General features: G+C 36.0%; 1 protein-coding gene across 1 annotated transcript in view; it reads left to right on the forward strand.

Annotated features, from left to right (window-relative positions):
• Positions 1-18110, forward strand: part of ANO2 (anoctamin 2) — an 850080-nt gene that overhangs the window by 246441 nt on the left and 585529 nt on the right. The window contains exons 11-12 of the mRNA XM_053718733.1: positions 13438-13572; positions 16262-16422. Coding sequence (XP_053574708.1) covers positions 13438-13572; positions 16262-16422 — 296 coding nt within the window. The remainder of the gene's footprint in view (positions 1-13437; positions 13573-16261; positions 16423-18110) is intronic.

The raw sequence follows: 18110 nt of genomic DNA on the forward strand, positions 1-18110 counted from the left end.
CCGGCGGGCCAGATGTCCACTGCCTCTGAGACTGTGGTCTTCAATCCGCCGGATCCTATATGATCAGGCTGATTAACACCCCCTGCTAGCGGCCGATTGGCCATGAAACTGCAGGGGGCGGCATTTCACAGGTAGTTCACAAGAACTGCTGGTGAAATGATAGATGCGGACAGCGTATGCTGTCGACATTTATCGATGTGCGGCGGACATGATACAATACATTGTATCATGTCCACTAGCACTTTGATAAATTGACCCCATAATGTCTGGGTGGCACTATATTATCAACATCTGTGCACTTCTCAGAAATGTCTAACTGTCTCCCTAAGAGCACATATTTTCTTCAATGAAGTTCTAGTATTTGACATCTTGCCACTTGGTGCAAGAATCTCCTTGATGATTGGTTGTTCTACTGCTGTCTGCTGGTAGATTTTGTTCCTAACCATCACAATGTGATGGCCATTCCTGGAATAAGTGTCCTCTGGCTATAGCCTGCATATTGTACCTACCTGGTCAATACCAAACTATTTTCACTTTCCTGGCCATGTCTAATTTCCTTGCTTCAGTAACTGGCTATTGTACCTGCAATTTTACCTTCCTTGCTATTCCATTCTATAGTACCTGCTGATAAATTACTTGCTGGCCATACCTGCCTGTTCCTAGCACATGATGGCCATACCAGCTTGCCTATAGCTTGCTAGACATAGCCTCATCACTTTACTAAACATTATCCTTGTTAGGCACAGCTGTCTATTCCTAGCTAACCCACATTATTAGGCTAAAACTCTCTTGTTACTGCATCTCTTCTTTATTTGACTTTCTGTCTCTCTGACCTGAACATATTATTGCTGTCTGTCACAAAGATGTATGGTATGGTAACACTGGTAAATACTTAAAGGGACATACATCAGGTTGATATCTGTGCATATCCTAAAAGGGCTAATTAATGACAAATATTTTGCATAAAAAATGTTTAAAGATTGCTGGCAAGTATTTTAAAATAATTTTCAAAAATAAGCAAAATGAATTACATAGCTAAGCTGCCAGAATAAGCCAACCCCCCCCCCCATCAGTATTTAGACACAGGCATTGTATTTCAACTGAGTTTACAGCTTCTAGGCATGCTCCAGCAGATAATCCCTATGCATTTTTGTATTCTACCAAAACAACAATAGCTATAGATACAGCCATAAAAGGAATTGTGTGGGCGGGGTTCGAGCTTTACAATTTACAAACTAAAAAGAAAGGGTTAATGGCGAGGCATTGCAATATAAATTTGCAGGTAGAGTAATTAAAGTACATATTATCAGTTCCACTGGGAAGGATACCAGCATCACAAAAATGGTTCAAAATCTTACAGAACATACACAGGAAAACAAAACAAGTCTATCTATAAAACAATAAATTCTAAGGACTGCTAAATAGACCATTTCATAACTGTTGAAGAGAGATATAAGAAAACTGAAAACCAAATAAACTTGTCAGCTTTGAAATAGCAAGACATGACTGCAAGGGGAAGATACTTCTTAAGGGAAGTTGAGTCTTCATGAATTCTGCCTTATCGGCCCAAGTGTAGGTGAAAAATTCCTATAGAACCATTTGGCTGTGGGAGTTGTTCTTGTTAGCCAATGAGGATTAGCAGGAAGTAAACAAATTAAACTGTTATATTAGTTTCAGTTTACATTTAAACAGCTTTTACTTAAAGGGTCATGAAAGGAAAAATTAACCTTTCATGATTCAAATACTTCTGTTACCAAATTTACCTTTGTTAAAACTAGGTTTTTCCATAAGAGCATACCCAGGTAGGATCAGGAGTGTGCACTATATGTATACTATTATTTCAAACATTGTTGTAAACACAGCTGTTTTATTGAGCTCTGTACAGATACACACTCTTGAACACTCCTGAATCTACAGTATATATGCTTTGAAGGAAAGAAAATATATTTTTTTAACAGAGGTTACCAGAATACTGCTGTACATTTGTTCCAAAAAGTATATTATAACAATGTTGCTTTTTAATTGTAAAGTATACATTTGACTTATATGTCTCTTTAAAGATGTATACAAAATATGTATCAAAAATTAAACCGAAAAATGGCAAAATGTCAGCATAAAAAATATATATTTTAAAAGCATTTATACTTCATTTTGATATCATAATCTGCATTGTTTACAACACCCTTTTAAAAGCATCTTATCATCCCTTCTGAGGCCAATTATGAACTGATATAAATGATCTGCTACAGCATTTAAACAATCACTAAGTAGAATGTAGAAAGGTTAGGCTGGATATGTAGTTGTAATTCTCACTGAAACACGAAAACCCACAATTTTAGTATTCATATGTCAACATTTGATATTTCTTAAGCATTTCATGTCCATTTAACTTTTTTTTATGCGAAACTCTTGTGCTAGTATATTTCTATATGGTTCAAACAAACAAAAAACATTTAATTTTAATAAAAATAATGCATATTAGTGTTGTTTATTGTGTTTATTATAAACATAACAAATGACAATCGGTTCTTTAAAAATATAGACATTAAAAAAATTGCTGTTTATAAGGGCACATACTCTAAAGTATCTTTCATGTTGTATATGTACATACAGTATATTAAAATTGGATTGCAGTCTGTGCCAGGGCACGGTAATACATTTTCGCTATCCTGAATTACGCTCAAACATGATTGCCAAAAACCATGAGAAAATTTGTAAGACAAAGATGGTGTTTCATTTCTGTGAATTTAAATGTACATTTTAGCAGATGCAAAAGTTGTGAACCTAGCTGGGAAAGTCACCAAAATGATTTGCATGGTTAATCATTTGGGAAGCTGGCAAGGAAACAATAACATCTGTCCAGGAAACTGTATCCCATGTTTCAAGCCCGTCAGATAAGATCTGAAATGGAAATAGGCACTAGAACATTTCTGATGACAGACAGGCAGAGATCTTTAAGCACTCCTCTTGATCAAGTATCATGATACACAGCTAATGAAAGATAAAATGTTTAAGAAGTTACTACTCCACCAACTGTTGTTATTCTAGATCCTGTGGGGTTTACCAGTTATTTGAAAATTCTGTATTCTTGTTTTCATTGAAGGGATGCTGTCAACATGATTTATATAGGGCTTAAATAAAAGATTTGGGGGCTATCAAACAGGTGCCAATATAATTTTCATTACTTAAAAGAACCTTATTTTGATGTCTCATCATGTGATTTGCAGGAATGTACCAGTACTTAGAAACATTTTTTAAATAGCACCACATTGTAAACTTCTTATATGAAACATATATTATGAAGAAAGCCACAACATTCTATTCAATACAAGAAAGTGGAGTTCCTTATTTTTGCATCAGCAGTAATACAATCCTAAAAGTGCATCATGCTATTACATTTTTTAAATTTATTTTGAGAATATCAATACCACGGTTATTTTACTTGTTGTAACAGTTTTTATTTAAACACTTTATATGACATGATTTCGAATTTGATTACATTACATTTATACATGGATTTTGACACCTAAATCTTCAATTGATTGAGCTAAGTTGTCAATAAAAAGAAAACACATGAGCTTGATATATCAAGAAGTGAACGCTGGTTTGGAACCCTTACAGGGCAGGTTTGCTGTTGTGACCACAACCTCTTAATCTTCTTAACCTTAAAACAACCCAAACTCATTCATTTAGGGTGAGTGAGTTTAGGGTGAGTGAGAGACCCTGCTCTCACTTTGTACAAAGTGCAATGTTGCATGATTGCTGGGATTATGGACGGACAGGTTCTTTAGTTGGGAACCTTGTTAATCTGTTATTTTAAAAAATGGGGATGATAATATGCTATTTAAGGATATTAGAAAGAGATGGGTAAATGTTGATAAAAATATTTTATTCCTAGCTCAATCCCCTTATTCCCCTCCCTCTGCATGCCCTGTATGGTCCATCCCATAACACTATGGGGCTGATTTATCATGCCCCGTATACATCTGTTTCCACACCAGCCTTCAGGCTCACCGGAAACAGGAGTTAAGAAGCAGTGTCTTAAGACCGCTGCTCCTTAACTCGTCCGCCACCTCTGAGGCGGCAGACAGCAATCCGCCCGATCGCATATGATCGGGTTGATTGACACCCCCTGCTAGTGGCAGATTGTCCACGAAGTGCTGTTGGCATTTGTCGATGTGCGGCGGACATGATCTGCTACAGCGGATCATGTCCGTCCGCACATTGATAATTTGGCCCCTAAATGTTAGACCTCCTGATACTATAAACTATTCATACACTAAATACAGGATGTACATTGCATCTTCTCATACCCTCACCCTGACTCTGCAGGGCCCCCTCAAAGTGTGGGGGCTGGGGTGGATGCCCCTCTTGCCCTGCTCAAAGGACAGGCCTGCAAACTATTGTTAACAACCTTTAACATTTGAATAAAATATCTATTTTTCATATATATATGATATATACATAAAATAATGATATTGTTTTAATCTGTTGGGTCTGTTGAAAATAATATACATGTGTGTGGGACTCTCAGTGAAAAATTACCTTTAGTATGGGTTAAATTTATTTTCTTACTTTTGGTAAATTAAAGGTTATGAGGGTGAGCATGCAATTTGAAAGGTTGGTTATGCATTACAACATGCAAAGTGTTCTAGAGTATATTTCACCTAAGCTCATTATAGATGAAAATCAAATATTATTGGTCTAGGACCACTAGATCACATTTTCTGGCTTTTAAACAGTTAAAGAAACTAATACATTAAAGAATGGCAAATAGATTTGAGACATCAACTTTAAACAGTTTAATCCAGTTCTATATTACCATATTGGCCTCATTCCAGAGGTAAAAGAGTGGGTTATGAGACAAGATAGTGGGTTATGAGACAGTGGAAAAGTTATCTATATCAAAACACAAATATAAGTATAATATATATATATATATATATATATCAGTTAGTATATATATATATATATATATATATATATATATATATATATATATATATATATATATATGTGTGTGTGTGTGTGTGTGTGTGTGTGTGTGCAAATGCTTGTGCATTAATTTTTATTCAAACTAAAATTTTTAACCCCAAATCTGCCGAAACGGACATCGCCACCACTAAAATAAATATATTAACCCCTAAACCTCCGCCCTCCCACATCGCTAACACTAGTTATATTTTATTAACCCCTAATCTGCCGTCCCTAACATCGTCAACACCTACCTACATTTATTAACCCCTAATCTGCCGCCCCCAATGTCGCAGCAACTATAATATAGTTATTAACCCCTAAACCTAAGTCTAACCCTACCCCCCCTAACTTAAAGGGACAGTTAAGACACAAAATAAACATTATTCAGTAGGTTACTTGCCACACGTTTACTTGCCACATCGTTCTCCCTGTGCTGCAGCCTCAGTGATTCTCCATTTTTTTAAAAAACAACAACTGCCATTCACACCAAAACATGGTGTCCTAACTCCTCCTAACTTGACGTCATTTAGAAGCTGATTCTAACAGCAAATAACATGAGTGTCAGCCACGACGTTGACGTCCATTTGCGCATGTGCATTTGTTCAGAATAGTCACTAGCAGCAGGAAGTGAAAGAAGGTTGCACCGGAAGCACAGCACAATGTTATGTTTGGTACACAGCCCGAGGTCTGATCCTAGCAAATACAAATGTAATGTGGATCGGGTTGCAGTACATGTAATGTGTATTGGGCTGACAGGCATAGAACAAGGCAGGCAGGCTGGCACAGCGCAAACATGGTTTATCTAATGGTGTCAAACCTAAAGCCTGTCACTAAGCACCCACACTAACTACACTGTTCTACCCCCTATACCGGCGCCCCCGGAGCCCCCCGCAACTCAATAAAGTTATTAACCCCTAAACCGCCACTCCTAGACCCCACCGCAAATCTTATAAATGTATTAACCCCTAAATCGCCACTCCCGGACCCCGCCGCCACCTACATTATACCTAGTAACCCCTATCCTGCCAAACCCTCTATAATAAAGTTATTAACCCCTATCCTGCTGATCCCGGACCTCGCAGCAACTAAATAAATAGTTTAACCCCTAAACCGCCGCTCCTGGAACCGCCGCAACCTATATTAAACTTATTAACCCCTAATCTGCCCCTCCTACACCGTCGTCACCTATAATACATTTATTAACCCCTATCCTGCCTACCCTACACCGCCGCCACTGTAATAAAATTATTAACCCCTAAACCTAAGTCTAACCCTAACATCCCCCTAACTTAAATATTAATTAAATAAATCTAAATAATATTTCTCTTATTAACTAAGTTAATCCTATTTAAAACTAAATATCTTTAAAATAAACCCGAATATAGCTACAATATAACTAATAATTATATTGTAGCAATCTTAGGATTTATATTTATTTTACAGGCAACTTTCAATTTATTTTAACTAGGTACAATAGCTATTAAATACTTAACTATTTAATAGCTACCTAGCTAAAATAAAGAGAAATTTACCTGTAAAATAAAAACTAACCTAAGTTACTATTACACCTAACACTACACTATACTTTAATAAATTATTCCTATTTAAAACTAAATACTTACCTGTAAAATAAACCCTAAGATAGCTACAATATAATTAATAATTACATTGTAGCTATTTTAGGATTTATATTTATTTTACAGGTAACTTTGTATTTATTTTAGCTAGTTAGAATAGTTATTAAATAGTTATTAACTATTTAATAACTACCTAGCTAAAAGAAATACAAAATTACCTGTAAAATAAATCCTAACCTAAGTTACAATGAAACCTAACACTACACTTTCATTAAATTAATTAAATAAATTACCTACAAATAACTACAATTAAATACCATTAAATAAACTAGCTAAAGTACAAAAAATAAAAAAAAGCTACGTTACAAAAAATAAAAAAATTAAGTTACAAACATTTAAAAAATATTACAACAATTTTAAGCTACTTACACCTAATCTAAGCCCCCTAATAAAATAACAAAGCCCCCAAAATAAAAAAATTCCCTACCCTATTCTAAATTGAAAAGTTCAAAGCTCTTTAACCTTACCAGCCCTTAAAAGGGCCTTTTGCGGGTCATGCCCCAAAGAAAACAGCTCTTTTGCCTGTAAAAGAAAAATACAACCCCCCCAACATTAAAACCCACCACCCACATACCCCTAATCTAACCCAAACCCCCCTTAAAAAAACCTAACACTACCCCCCTAAAAATCATCCTACCTTGAATCGTCTTCAGCCAGCCGACCATCGATGGAACGGAAGAGGAGATCCAAAGCGGCAGAAGTCATCATCCAAGGGGCGCTGAAGAAATCTTCCATCCGATGAAGTCATCATCCAGGTGGCGCTGAAGAAGTCTTCCATCCGGATGATGTCATCTTCCAAGCGGCGTCTTCAATCTTCATCCATCCGGAGTGGAGCCATCTTCAGACGAGCCAACGCGGAGCCATCCTCTTCTTCCCGACGACTACCGACAAATGGATATTCCTTTAAGGGACGTCATCCAAGATGGTGTCCTTTAAATTCCGATTGGCTGATAGGATTCTATCAGCCAATCGGAATTAAGGTAGGAAAAATCTGATTGGCTGATTGAATCAGCCAATCAGATTGAAGTTCAATCTGATTGGCTGATCCAATCATCCAATCAGATTGAGCTCGCATTCTATTGGCTGATCGGAACAGCTAATAGAATGCGAGCTCTATCTGATTGGCTGATTGGATCAGCCAATCGGATTGAACTTCAATCTGATTGGCTGATTCAATCAGCCAATCAGATTTTTCCTACCTTAATTCCGATTGGCTGATAGAATCCTATCAGCCAATCGGAATTGAAGGGACCCCATCTTGGATGACGTCCCTTAAAGGAATATCAATTCGTTGGTAGTCGTCGGGAAGAAGAGGATGGCTCTGCGTTGGCTCGTCTGAAGATGGCTCCGGATGGATGAAGATTGAAGACGCCGCTTGGAAGATGACATCGCCCGGATGGAAGACTTCTTCAGCGCCGCCTGGATGATGACTTCATTGGATGGAAGATTTCTTCAGCGCCCCTTGGATGATGACTTTTGCCGCTCCGGATCTCCTCTTCGGTTCCATCGATGGTCGGCTGGCTGAAGACGACTCAAGGTAGGATGATCTTCAGGGGGGTAGTGTTAGGTTTTTTAAGGGGGGTTTGGGTTAGATTAGGGGTATGTGGGTGGTGGGTTTTAATGTTAGGGGGGGGTTGTATTTTTCTTTTACAGGCAAAAGAGCTGTTTTCTTTGGGGCATGCCCCGCAAAAGGCCCTTTTAAGGGCTGGTAAGGTAAAAGAGCTTTGAACTTTTTAATTTAGAATAGGGTAGGGATTTTTATTTTTATTTTGGGGGGCTTTGTTATTTTATTAGGGGGCTTAGATTAGGTGTAAGTAGCTTAAAATTGTTGTAATATTTTTTAAATGTTTGTAACTTATTTTTTTTATTTTTTGTAACTTAGCTTTTTTTATTTTTTGTACTTTAGTTAGTTTATTTAATTGTATTTAATTATAGTTATTTGTAGGTAATTTATTTAATTAATTTAATGATAGTGTAGTGTTAGGTTTAATTGTAACTTAGGTTAGGATTTATTTTACAGGTAATTTTGTATTTCTTTTAGCTAGGTAGCTATTAAATAGTTAATAACTATTTAATTGCTATTGTACCTAGTTAAAATAAATTGAAAGTTGCCTGTAAAATAAATATAAATCCTAAGATAGCTACAATATAATTATTAGTTATATTAGTTAATAACTATTTAATAACTATTCTAACTAGCTAAAATAAATACATAGTTACCTGTAAAATAAATATAAATCCTAAAATAGCTACAATGTAATTATTAATTATATTGTAGCTATCTTAGGGTTTATTTTACAGGTAAGTATTTAGTTTTAAATAGGAATAATTTATTAAAGTATAGTATAGTGTAGTGTTAGGTGTAATTGTAACTTAGGTTAGTTTTATTTTACAGGTAAATTTCTCTTTATTTTAGCTAGGTAGCTATTAAATAGTTAATAACTATTTAATAGCTATTGTACCTAGTTAAAATAAATTGAAAGTTACCTGTAAAATAAATATAAATCCTAAGATAGCTACAATATAATTATTAGTTATATTGTAGCTATATTCGGGTTTATTTTAAAGGTATTTAGTTTTAAATTGGATTAACTTAGTTAATAAGAGAAATATTATTTAGATTTATTTAATTAATATTTAAGTTAGGGGGGTGTTAGGGTTAGTGTTAAACTTAGGTTTAGGGGTTAATAATTTTATTAAAGTGGCGGCAGTGTAGGGGCGGCAGGATAGGGGTTAATAAATGTATTATAGGTGACGACGGTGTAGGGGGGGCAGATTAGGGGTTAATAAGTTTCATATAGGTTGCGGCGGAGTCCGGGAGTGGTGGTTTAGGGGTTAAACTATTTATTAAGTTGCGGCGAGGTCCGGGATCAGCAGGATAGGGGTTAATAACTTTATTATAGAGGGCGGCGGTATGGGGGGGCAGGATAGGGGTTACTAGGTATAATGTAGGTGGGGGCGGGGTCCGGTAACGGCGGTTTAGGGGTTAATACATTTATAAGGGTTGCGGCGGGGTCTAGGAGTGGCGGTTTAGGGGTAAATAACTTTATTGAGTTGCGGGGGGATCCGGTGGCGCCGGTATAGGGGGTAGAACAGTGTAGTTAGTGTGGGTGCTTAGTGACAGGCTTTAGGTTAGACACCGTTAGATAAACCATGTTTGCGCTGTGCCAGCCTGCCTGCCTTGTTCTATGCCTGTCAGCCCAATACACATTACATGTACTGCAACCCGATACGCATTACATTTGTATTTGCTAGGATCAGACCTCGGGCTGTGTAACAAACATAACATTGCGCTGTGCCAGCCTGCCTGCCTTGTTCTATGCCTGTCAGCCCAATACACATTACATGTACCGCAACCCGATCCGCATTACATTTGTATTTGCTAGGATCAGACCTCGGGCTGTGTACCAAACATAACATTGTGCTGTGCTTCCGGTGCAGCACTAAAACGGATCCCCAACTCATTCAATAGAAAAAAAAAATAAACCACTTTGCGCATGCGTTAGGCTAAATGCTCGTTGAAGTTAAAAGAAGCTCCGGGGGAAGAAGACAAAGGGAGGAGGAGTTAGGCTTCCATGTTTTGGTGTGAACGGCAGTTGGTTTTTTTGAAAAAAATGGAGAATCACTGAGGCTGCAGCACAGGGAGAACGATGTGGCAAGTAAATGTGTGGTAAGTAACCTGCTGAATAATGTTTATTTTCTGTCTTAAATGTCCCTTTAAATATAATTTAAATATATCTAAATAAATATTACTACAATTAACTAAATAATTCCAATTTAAAACTAAATACGTACTGATAAAATAAACCATAAGCTAGCTACAATATAACTAATAGTTACATTGTAGCTAGTTTAGGGTTTATTTTTATTTTACAGGCAACTTTGTATTTATTTTAACTAGGTACAATAGTTATTAAATAGTTATTAACTATTTAATAGCTACCTAGTTAAAATAAATTCAAATTTACCTGTAAAATAAATCCTAACCTAAGTTACAATTACACCTAACACTACACTATAATTAAATTAATTACCTAAACTAAATACAATTAAATACAATTTAAATAAATTATCTAAAATACGAAAAAAAACACTAAATTACAGAAAATAATAAAATAATTACAAGTTTTTTAAACTAATTACACCTAATCTAATCCCCCTAATAAAATAAAAAAGCCCCCCAAAATAATAAAAAAGCCCTACCCTATACTAAATTACAAATAGCCCTTAAAAGGGCCTTTTGCAGGGCATTGCCCCAAAGTAATCAGCTCTTTTACCTGTAAAAAAAAAGTACAATACCCCCCCAACATTGAAACCACCACCCACACTCCCAACCCTACTCTAAAACCCACCCAATACCCCCTTAATAAAATCTAACACTTACCCCTTGAAGATCACCCTAACTTGAGAAGTCTTCACCCAACCGGGCCGAAGTCCTCAATGAAGCCGGGCGAAGTTGTCCTCCAGACGGGCAGAAGTCTTCATCCAAGCCGGAAAGAAGAGGTTCTCCAGACGGGCAGAAGTCTTCATCCAGGCGGTATCTTCTATCTTCATCCATCCAGCGCGGAGCAGCTCCATCTTCAAGACATCCGACGCAGAGCATCCTCTTCAAACAAAGTCCAACTGAAGAATGAAGGTTCCTTTAAATGATGTCATCCAAGATAGCGTCCCTTGAATTCCGATTGGCTGATAGAATTCTATCAGCCAATCGGAATTAAGGTAGAAAAAATCCTATTGGCTGATGCAATCAGCCAATAGGATTGAACTCACATTCTATTGGCTGATCCAATCAGCCAATAGAATGCCAGCTCAATCCTATTGGCTGATTGGATCAGCCAATAGGATTGAACTTCAATCCTATTGGCTGATTGCATCAGTCAATAAGATTTTTTCTACCTTAATTCCGATTGGAGGATATAATTCTATCAGCCAATCGGAATTCAAGGGACACCATCTTGGATGACGTCATTTAAAGGAACCTTCATTCTTCAGTTGGACATCGTTTGAAGAGGATGCTCTGCGTCGGATGTCTTGAAGATGGAGCTGCTCCGTGCCAGATGGATGAAGATAGAAGATGCCGCCTGGATGAAGACTTCTGCCCATCTGGAGGACCTCTTCTTCCCGGCTTAAATGAAGACTTCTGCCCATCTGGAGGACCACTTCGCTCGGCTTCGTTGAGGACTTCGGCCCGGTTGGGTGAAGACTTCTCAAGGTAGGGTGATCTTCAAGGGGTTAGTGTTAGGTTTTATTAAGGGGGTATTGGGTGGGTTTTAGAGTAGGGTTGGGTGTGTGGGTGGTGGGTTTTAATGTTGGGGGGTATTGTACTTTTTTTTACAGGTAAAAGAGCTGATTACTTTGGGGCAATGCCCCACAAAAGGCCCTTTTAACGGCTATTTGTAATTTAGTATAAGGTAGGGCTTTTTATTATTTTGGGGATCTTTTTATTTTATTAGGGGGAATAGATTAGGTGTAATTAGTTTAAAAAACTTGTAATTATTTTATTATTTTCTGTAATTTAGTGGGTTTTTTTCATACTTTAATTTAATTTATTTAAATTGTATTTAATTGTATTTAGTTTAGGTAATTAATTTAATTATAATGTTATGTTAGGAGTAATTGTAACTTAGGTTAGGATTTATTTTACAGGTAAATTTGAATTTATTTTAAGTAGGTAGCTCCTAGTTAAAATAAATACAGTTGCCTGTAACATAAAAATAAACCCTAAGCTAGATACAATGTAACTATTAGTTATATTGTAGCTATCTTATGGTTTATTTTATAGGTAAGTATTTAGTTTTAATTAGGAATTATTTAGTGAATTGTAGTAATATTTATTTAGATATATTTAAATTATATTTAAGTTAGGGGGGTTAGGGTTAGACTTAGATTTAGGGGTTGATAACTTTATTATAGTGGTGGCGATGTCGGGGGGTGGCAGATTAGGGGTTAATAAGTGTAGGTAGGTGGCAGCGACATTGGGGGCGGCAGATTAGGGGTTAATAAATAAAATGTAGGTGTCGGCGATGTTGGGAGCAGCAGATTAGGGGTTAATAATATCATGCAGGTGTCGGCGATGTCGGGGGCGGCGGATTAGGGGTTAATAAGTGTAAGATTAGGGGTGTTTAGACTCGGGGTTCATGTTAGGGTGTTAGGTGTAGACATTACAAGTATTTCCCCATAGGAATCAATGGGGCTGCGTTAGGAGCTTTACGCTTCTTTTTTGCAGGTGTTAGGTTTTTTTTCAGCCGGCTCTGCCCCATTAATCCCTATGGGGAAATCGTGCACGAGCACGTTTTGCTAGCTCACCGCTACCGTAAGCAGCGCTTTTATTGAGGTGAGATGTGGAGCTAAATTTTGCTCTCCGTTCACTTTTCTGCGGCTAACGCCGGGTTTCTAAAAACCTGTAATACCAGTGTTGTCTGTAGGTGAGCTGTGAGGGAAAACTGCTCGTTAGCACCGCACACCATTACCGACAAAACTCGTAATCTAGGTGTATGTCTCAATGACTTTATAAAATGCATTTTTAATGTATTAAATTATTTTTCTTTTTTTATTATTTCTATACAAATCATAATGCATAATATTATTAATTAATTCAATTATTCATGTTTAATCCAGTTTTATTGTTTAATTGATTCTAAGTTCTATTTAATAAAACATTGCCTATGCATGGAAGTTAGCCACTGATTACTGATTACTTTATATAATAAAATATTAAGTTGTATTTGTATTTAATAATACAAATATATAACTTTTTTATTTTTATTCTCAGATTGTTGACAACATTATTGATTGTTGTGTTATCATTTTTTTTTTATTTCAGAAAGTATTTTGGAGAAAAAATTGGATTATATTTTGCGTGGCTAGGTTTATATACATGGCTACTAATTCCTGCGTCCCTAGTTGGCATAATAGTCTTCCTTTATGGCTGTATAACCATTGAAGCCGATATTCCTAGGTAAGAAGTTACTTATAAATTATAAAATAAAGTATTAAGAAACTACTATTTGTTAGCTTTTAATGTAATGAGAAACTGTTTTATTATATTTTGAAGAATGTGGTATTAAAGGGACAGTCTACACCAGAATTTTTATTTTTTTAAAAGATAGATAATCCCTTTATTACCCATTTCCCAGTTTTGCATAACCAACACAGTTATAATAATATACTTTTAACCTCTGTGATTATTTTGTATCTAAGCCTCTGCAAACTGCCCTTTTTTTCAGTTCTTTGACAGACTTGCAGTCTAGTCAATCAGTGCCAGCTCCCAGATTGCTTCACGTGCACGAGCACAGTGTTATCTATATGAAATATGTGAACTAACACCCTCTAGTGGTGAAAAACTGTTAAAATGCAATCTGAAAGAGGTGGTCTTCAAGGTCTAAGAAATTAGCATATGAACCTCCTAGGTTAAGCTTTCAACTAAGAATACCAAGAAAACAAAGCAAAATTGGTGATAAAAGTAAATTGGAAAAGTTGTTTAAAATCACATGCCCTATCTGAATCATGAAAGTTTATTTTGGCCTAGACTGTCCCTTTAAGAACATTTTTTTTACATGTCCAATACGTGTATATATGTTTCAGAAATGTTTCTATGGCATTAAAGCAGTTGTTTGTTTAATTACTTTAGTTTACAGTTTTGTAAGGGAAGCTATTTTCTCACATTCAGTTCAGTATGAAGCAAAAATGTAAATTTAGTTTATGTTTGTAAATAATAACAACAATAACTTAGGTAGTGCTTCTCGTCTGAATGGACTGAAAATGCTTTGCATATGGTACATTTATGTAAGTGTGAGAGATTTTAGTCTTGCAAGTCTTGTGTGAATAAGTAAGTCTTGAGTCTTATAGCCGCATGTATTAAACGCAGTGTGGACAAGGTTCTCAACATTAGAACCTGTCCGCATGGCTTTGCGGCATATAGGCAGCGGACCCTGTACATCTGCAGCCATATGTACCATTACACACTCGAGTGAGTGTGTAATGCCGCCCCTTCCCTCGCAAGACTGATCGTGCAAGAGAAGGGCTTGTCAATCACCCCAAGTGAGTATGTTTGTGGGGTGATTTCTATCCATCAACTCAAAGGTGACGGAGATTGTAATAAGCAGCTATCTAATAAATGCTCCTTCTTACATTGTAAGAAACAAGTTTGCATGTGCGAAACTGCCCTGCAAGGGCTCCAAAGTAGCTTATGCTGCTTAGTACATGGAGCCCTTTGTTTGAAAATGTCCAGCAAAGTGGCTTCTTTCCCTGTGCTGTGGAGAATGTTCCATAAAGATGGAATGGCTAAACGTTTAAGGAAGCACCATATTTTTTTGCAAATATACCATGCTTTATGTGACACTTACTTAAAAAACTAACTAACAAACAAAAAATTGAATTTGAATTATTTGACTCAATAAAATTAGCATTTTGTCAGCTCTATGTTTATTGTTAACAAAGTAAAAACATATGTATGTATAAAGATCATAGAAATGTATGTGGACACCACACATCACACCTATATGAGCTTCTTGGATATCTTATTCCAAAACCATGGGCATTAATATGAAATCTTGCCCCCCCCCCCCCCCCTTTGTGAGGTCAGGCACTGATGTTAGATAAGAAAGTGCTTGTAATCAGGCATTCTAATTTATCCCAAAGGTGTTTAATGGGGTTGAGGTCAGTATTCTGTACAGGCCACTCAAGTTCCTCCACACAAAACTCATCAAACCCTGTCTTCATGGACCTCCCTTTGTGCACTGGGGCACATAAATGCCAGAATAGGAAAGGGCCTTCCCCAAACTGTTGCCACAATGTTGAAAGTACCCAAATGTATTTGTATCCTGTAGCATTAAAGGGACAGTATACTGTAAAATTGTTTTTCCTTTAATGTGTTTACTATTACTTTTTTTATCAACTGCAGAGTATAAAATGTATGAGAATTTGCTTTTTAAGGGATTATTTGTGTATATGAAATAACTGATTTTGTGTTTTGAAGCCACAACTTAATAAAATGGGTTGAGCTTGTAGGTATAATAATTTCTCATTACTTTATCACATTGTGTACATAAACATGCTTCTTTATCTTTTATCTGTCCATAAATCAAAGACCAACACTTGGAAAAAACACTGGAAAATTAAAATTTTATTACCTTATCTCTTCTGTACCCCACTGGGAGTGTAATTTCTTCTGCTAGCTGTGTTTACACAGCTTGCACTTAAGGCCAAAAACTTTCAGAATAGATGGGGATACCATAGGCTTAATCAGCTATTTCAAATGCCAATATAAAGGTAAAGGAAAGTGGATATTGTGGAAAAAATTAAATGGGAGACATGTTTTGAGTAAACTGTCCCTTTAAAGATAACCCATAACAGAAGGCAGTGGTTTGATAAGTGAATAATTATCTTTTCAAATAAAAAAGAATACATTTCTAATAATTTAAACAAACACTCCTATCTATTATGGATGCTTAACTTTCAGTTTATAAGTGGAAATAGTTTAGAGCACTGTCCCTTTAAATTCTAAAACAACCTCTGTCTTCTACATTTTTGTCCTTACCTGAAGTTTCCTTTATAGCATTTTGCTCCATATTACAATTGTTCCTCTATCTAAGTAATCTGATACTTATAGACAATGAATGCTAACACTTACCTTATTTCATTATCAGTAAGGAACTCTGTGACCAACAACAGTCTTTCACAATGTGTCCACTCTGTGACAAATCATGCGACTACTGGAATCTCAGCTCTGCTTGTGGAACAGCGAGAGCCAGTCACCTTTTTGACAACCCTGCCACAGTGTTCTTCTCTGTGTTTATGGCCCTTTGGGGTAAGTATAACGGGGAACTTTTGAAGTCATACTGAGAAAACAAGTATTTTAAATATGTGACACCATCAATTGTTTTGCCAAAAGTTTAAAAATTGAACATCTATCTATTTATCTATCTATCTATCTATCCATCTATCTATCATCTATCATCTATCTGTGTATATATAGTTACATTTATTTAAATGCTGTTTTGAATTTATTTTTACCTGACTCTCGATTGGATCTTTAAAGGCTTCTCATTTTTCCAGTGTGCTTTTTTCAGAATGTATCCATGATTCACAATTCTACTCCACTAGAAGCTTATTTTGATTTGTGATGTTTGCTTTTGGCTCCTATCTAAAGTCTATATTTCTCAATGAGTCATGTCTTATACAGCTGTGTATTTAGAACTTTGGGGTTGTGAAATTAGTGCAGAGTGAAGTGGGAAATAGCTTTACTGTAGATTGTTTGTGAAGTTTTTCTTTATTTCAGGGACTTGCTACATAAAGTAATGAGGCATTTTAAAGCAAAATAAACATACTCTAATTATTTAGCCCATGTAATTTTTGTTTAACTAAACCTAGCTTATAATAGCCTGGTTCCATTGCTTTTGTAAACTGGTGGTAACAGCATGTATCTCCCTTAAAGTCTATGAAGATATTTTATATTACCACCAGTTTACACAGTTTACAACAGCAATGGAAACCAAGCCTATATGTTTAAACTCTGTAAATGTTAAAGAAGTAGGTAGAATCCTGATTGGAACCCACAATGTTTGTAGCTTTATATTGGGACTTTTCCCATGTATTTAACCATTTTTCTAGGGATTATCTAGTAATAATAGTGCAAAATGGGCATGCTATAACAAATTAGAACAGGTCACCTTTTTATTTGTGTGCCTTATAGAACAATACAAAATGGTGGGTAAAAGGCAAGCAGGTGCTATTATTGGGTAACAGGCCAACTTGTATTTTAATTCTGTATGGTCAGAGAGTGCAAGAGGAAAGTATGGTAGCAGGTATACTGTAGTAGTGCATGGTAAGCCCAGTACATCCGAAGGAACACAAATATGCTGGCAAGTGAATCAAAGGCTTAAACGGGCATCACAAGTAATGTGTAGTAAGTATTTTGTTTTAAACATTATATAAATATAACCCAGGCACAACTATAATGTTTAATAAACACAGTATTGCATTGCATTGTAGCTTCTAGTTTCTATGGTTTCTAATGACATACAACAATTTGAAATGTCTTCAATTTTTGTTTGTTGTGGTCTGAAAGTAGATATCTATAGTTATTTTGGCAGTCACTAAATATACATATTTTATCAAATACTTAATATATAATTGTAGTGAATGTGTGTCTCAAATTAAATTATTGTAACAGTAGTCAATCTGTATTTCATTTGCAAAAGTAATATAGGCGATGATACATTGGTGTACATGATCTGCTTGCTGTAATATAAATGATGTCCTGGTGACATCACATTGTTAGACAGTGACACAATATTTAGTAAAGCATTGTATGAACTTAACTAGGGTTATTATTTGCTAACATTTTTGTCATGTATATGAACAATAGCAATTAAAATTTGTTTTGTCAACCAGCAGGCAATGCTGTGGTGGAAGCCTCTTTATTTTTGTGTCACAACAAAGTCACTTTGTATACAAAGTAAACAGGGGTCACTATACTTAACACAATACTTCAAA

Source organism: Bombina bombina, chromosome 6 (assembly GCF_027579735.1).
Source record: "Bombina bombina isolate aBomBom1 chromosome 6, aBomBom1.pri, whole genome shotgun sequence".
Lineage (NCBI taxonomy): Eukaryota > Metazoa > Chordata > Amphibia > Anura > Bombinatoridae > Bombina > Bombina bombina.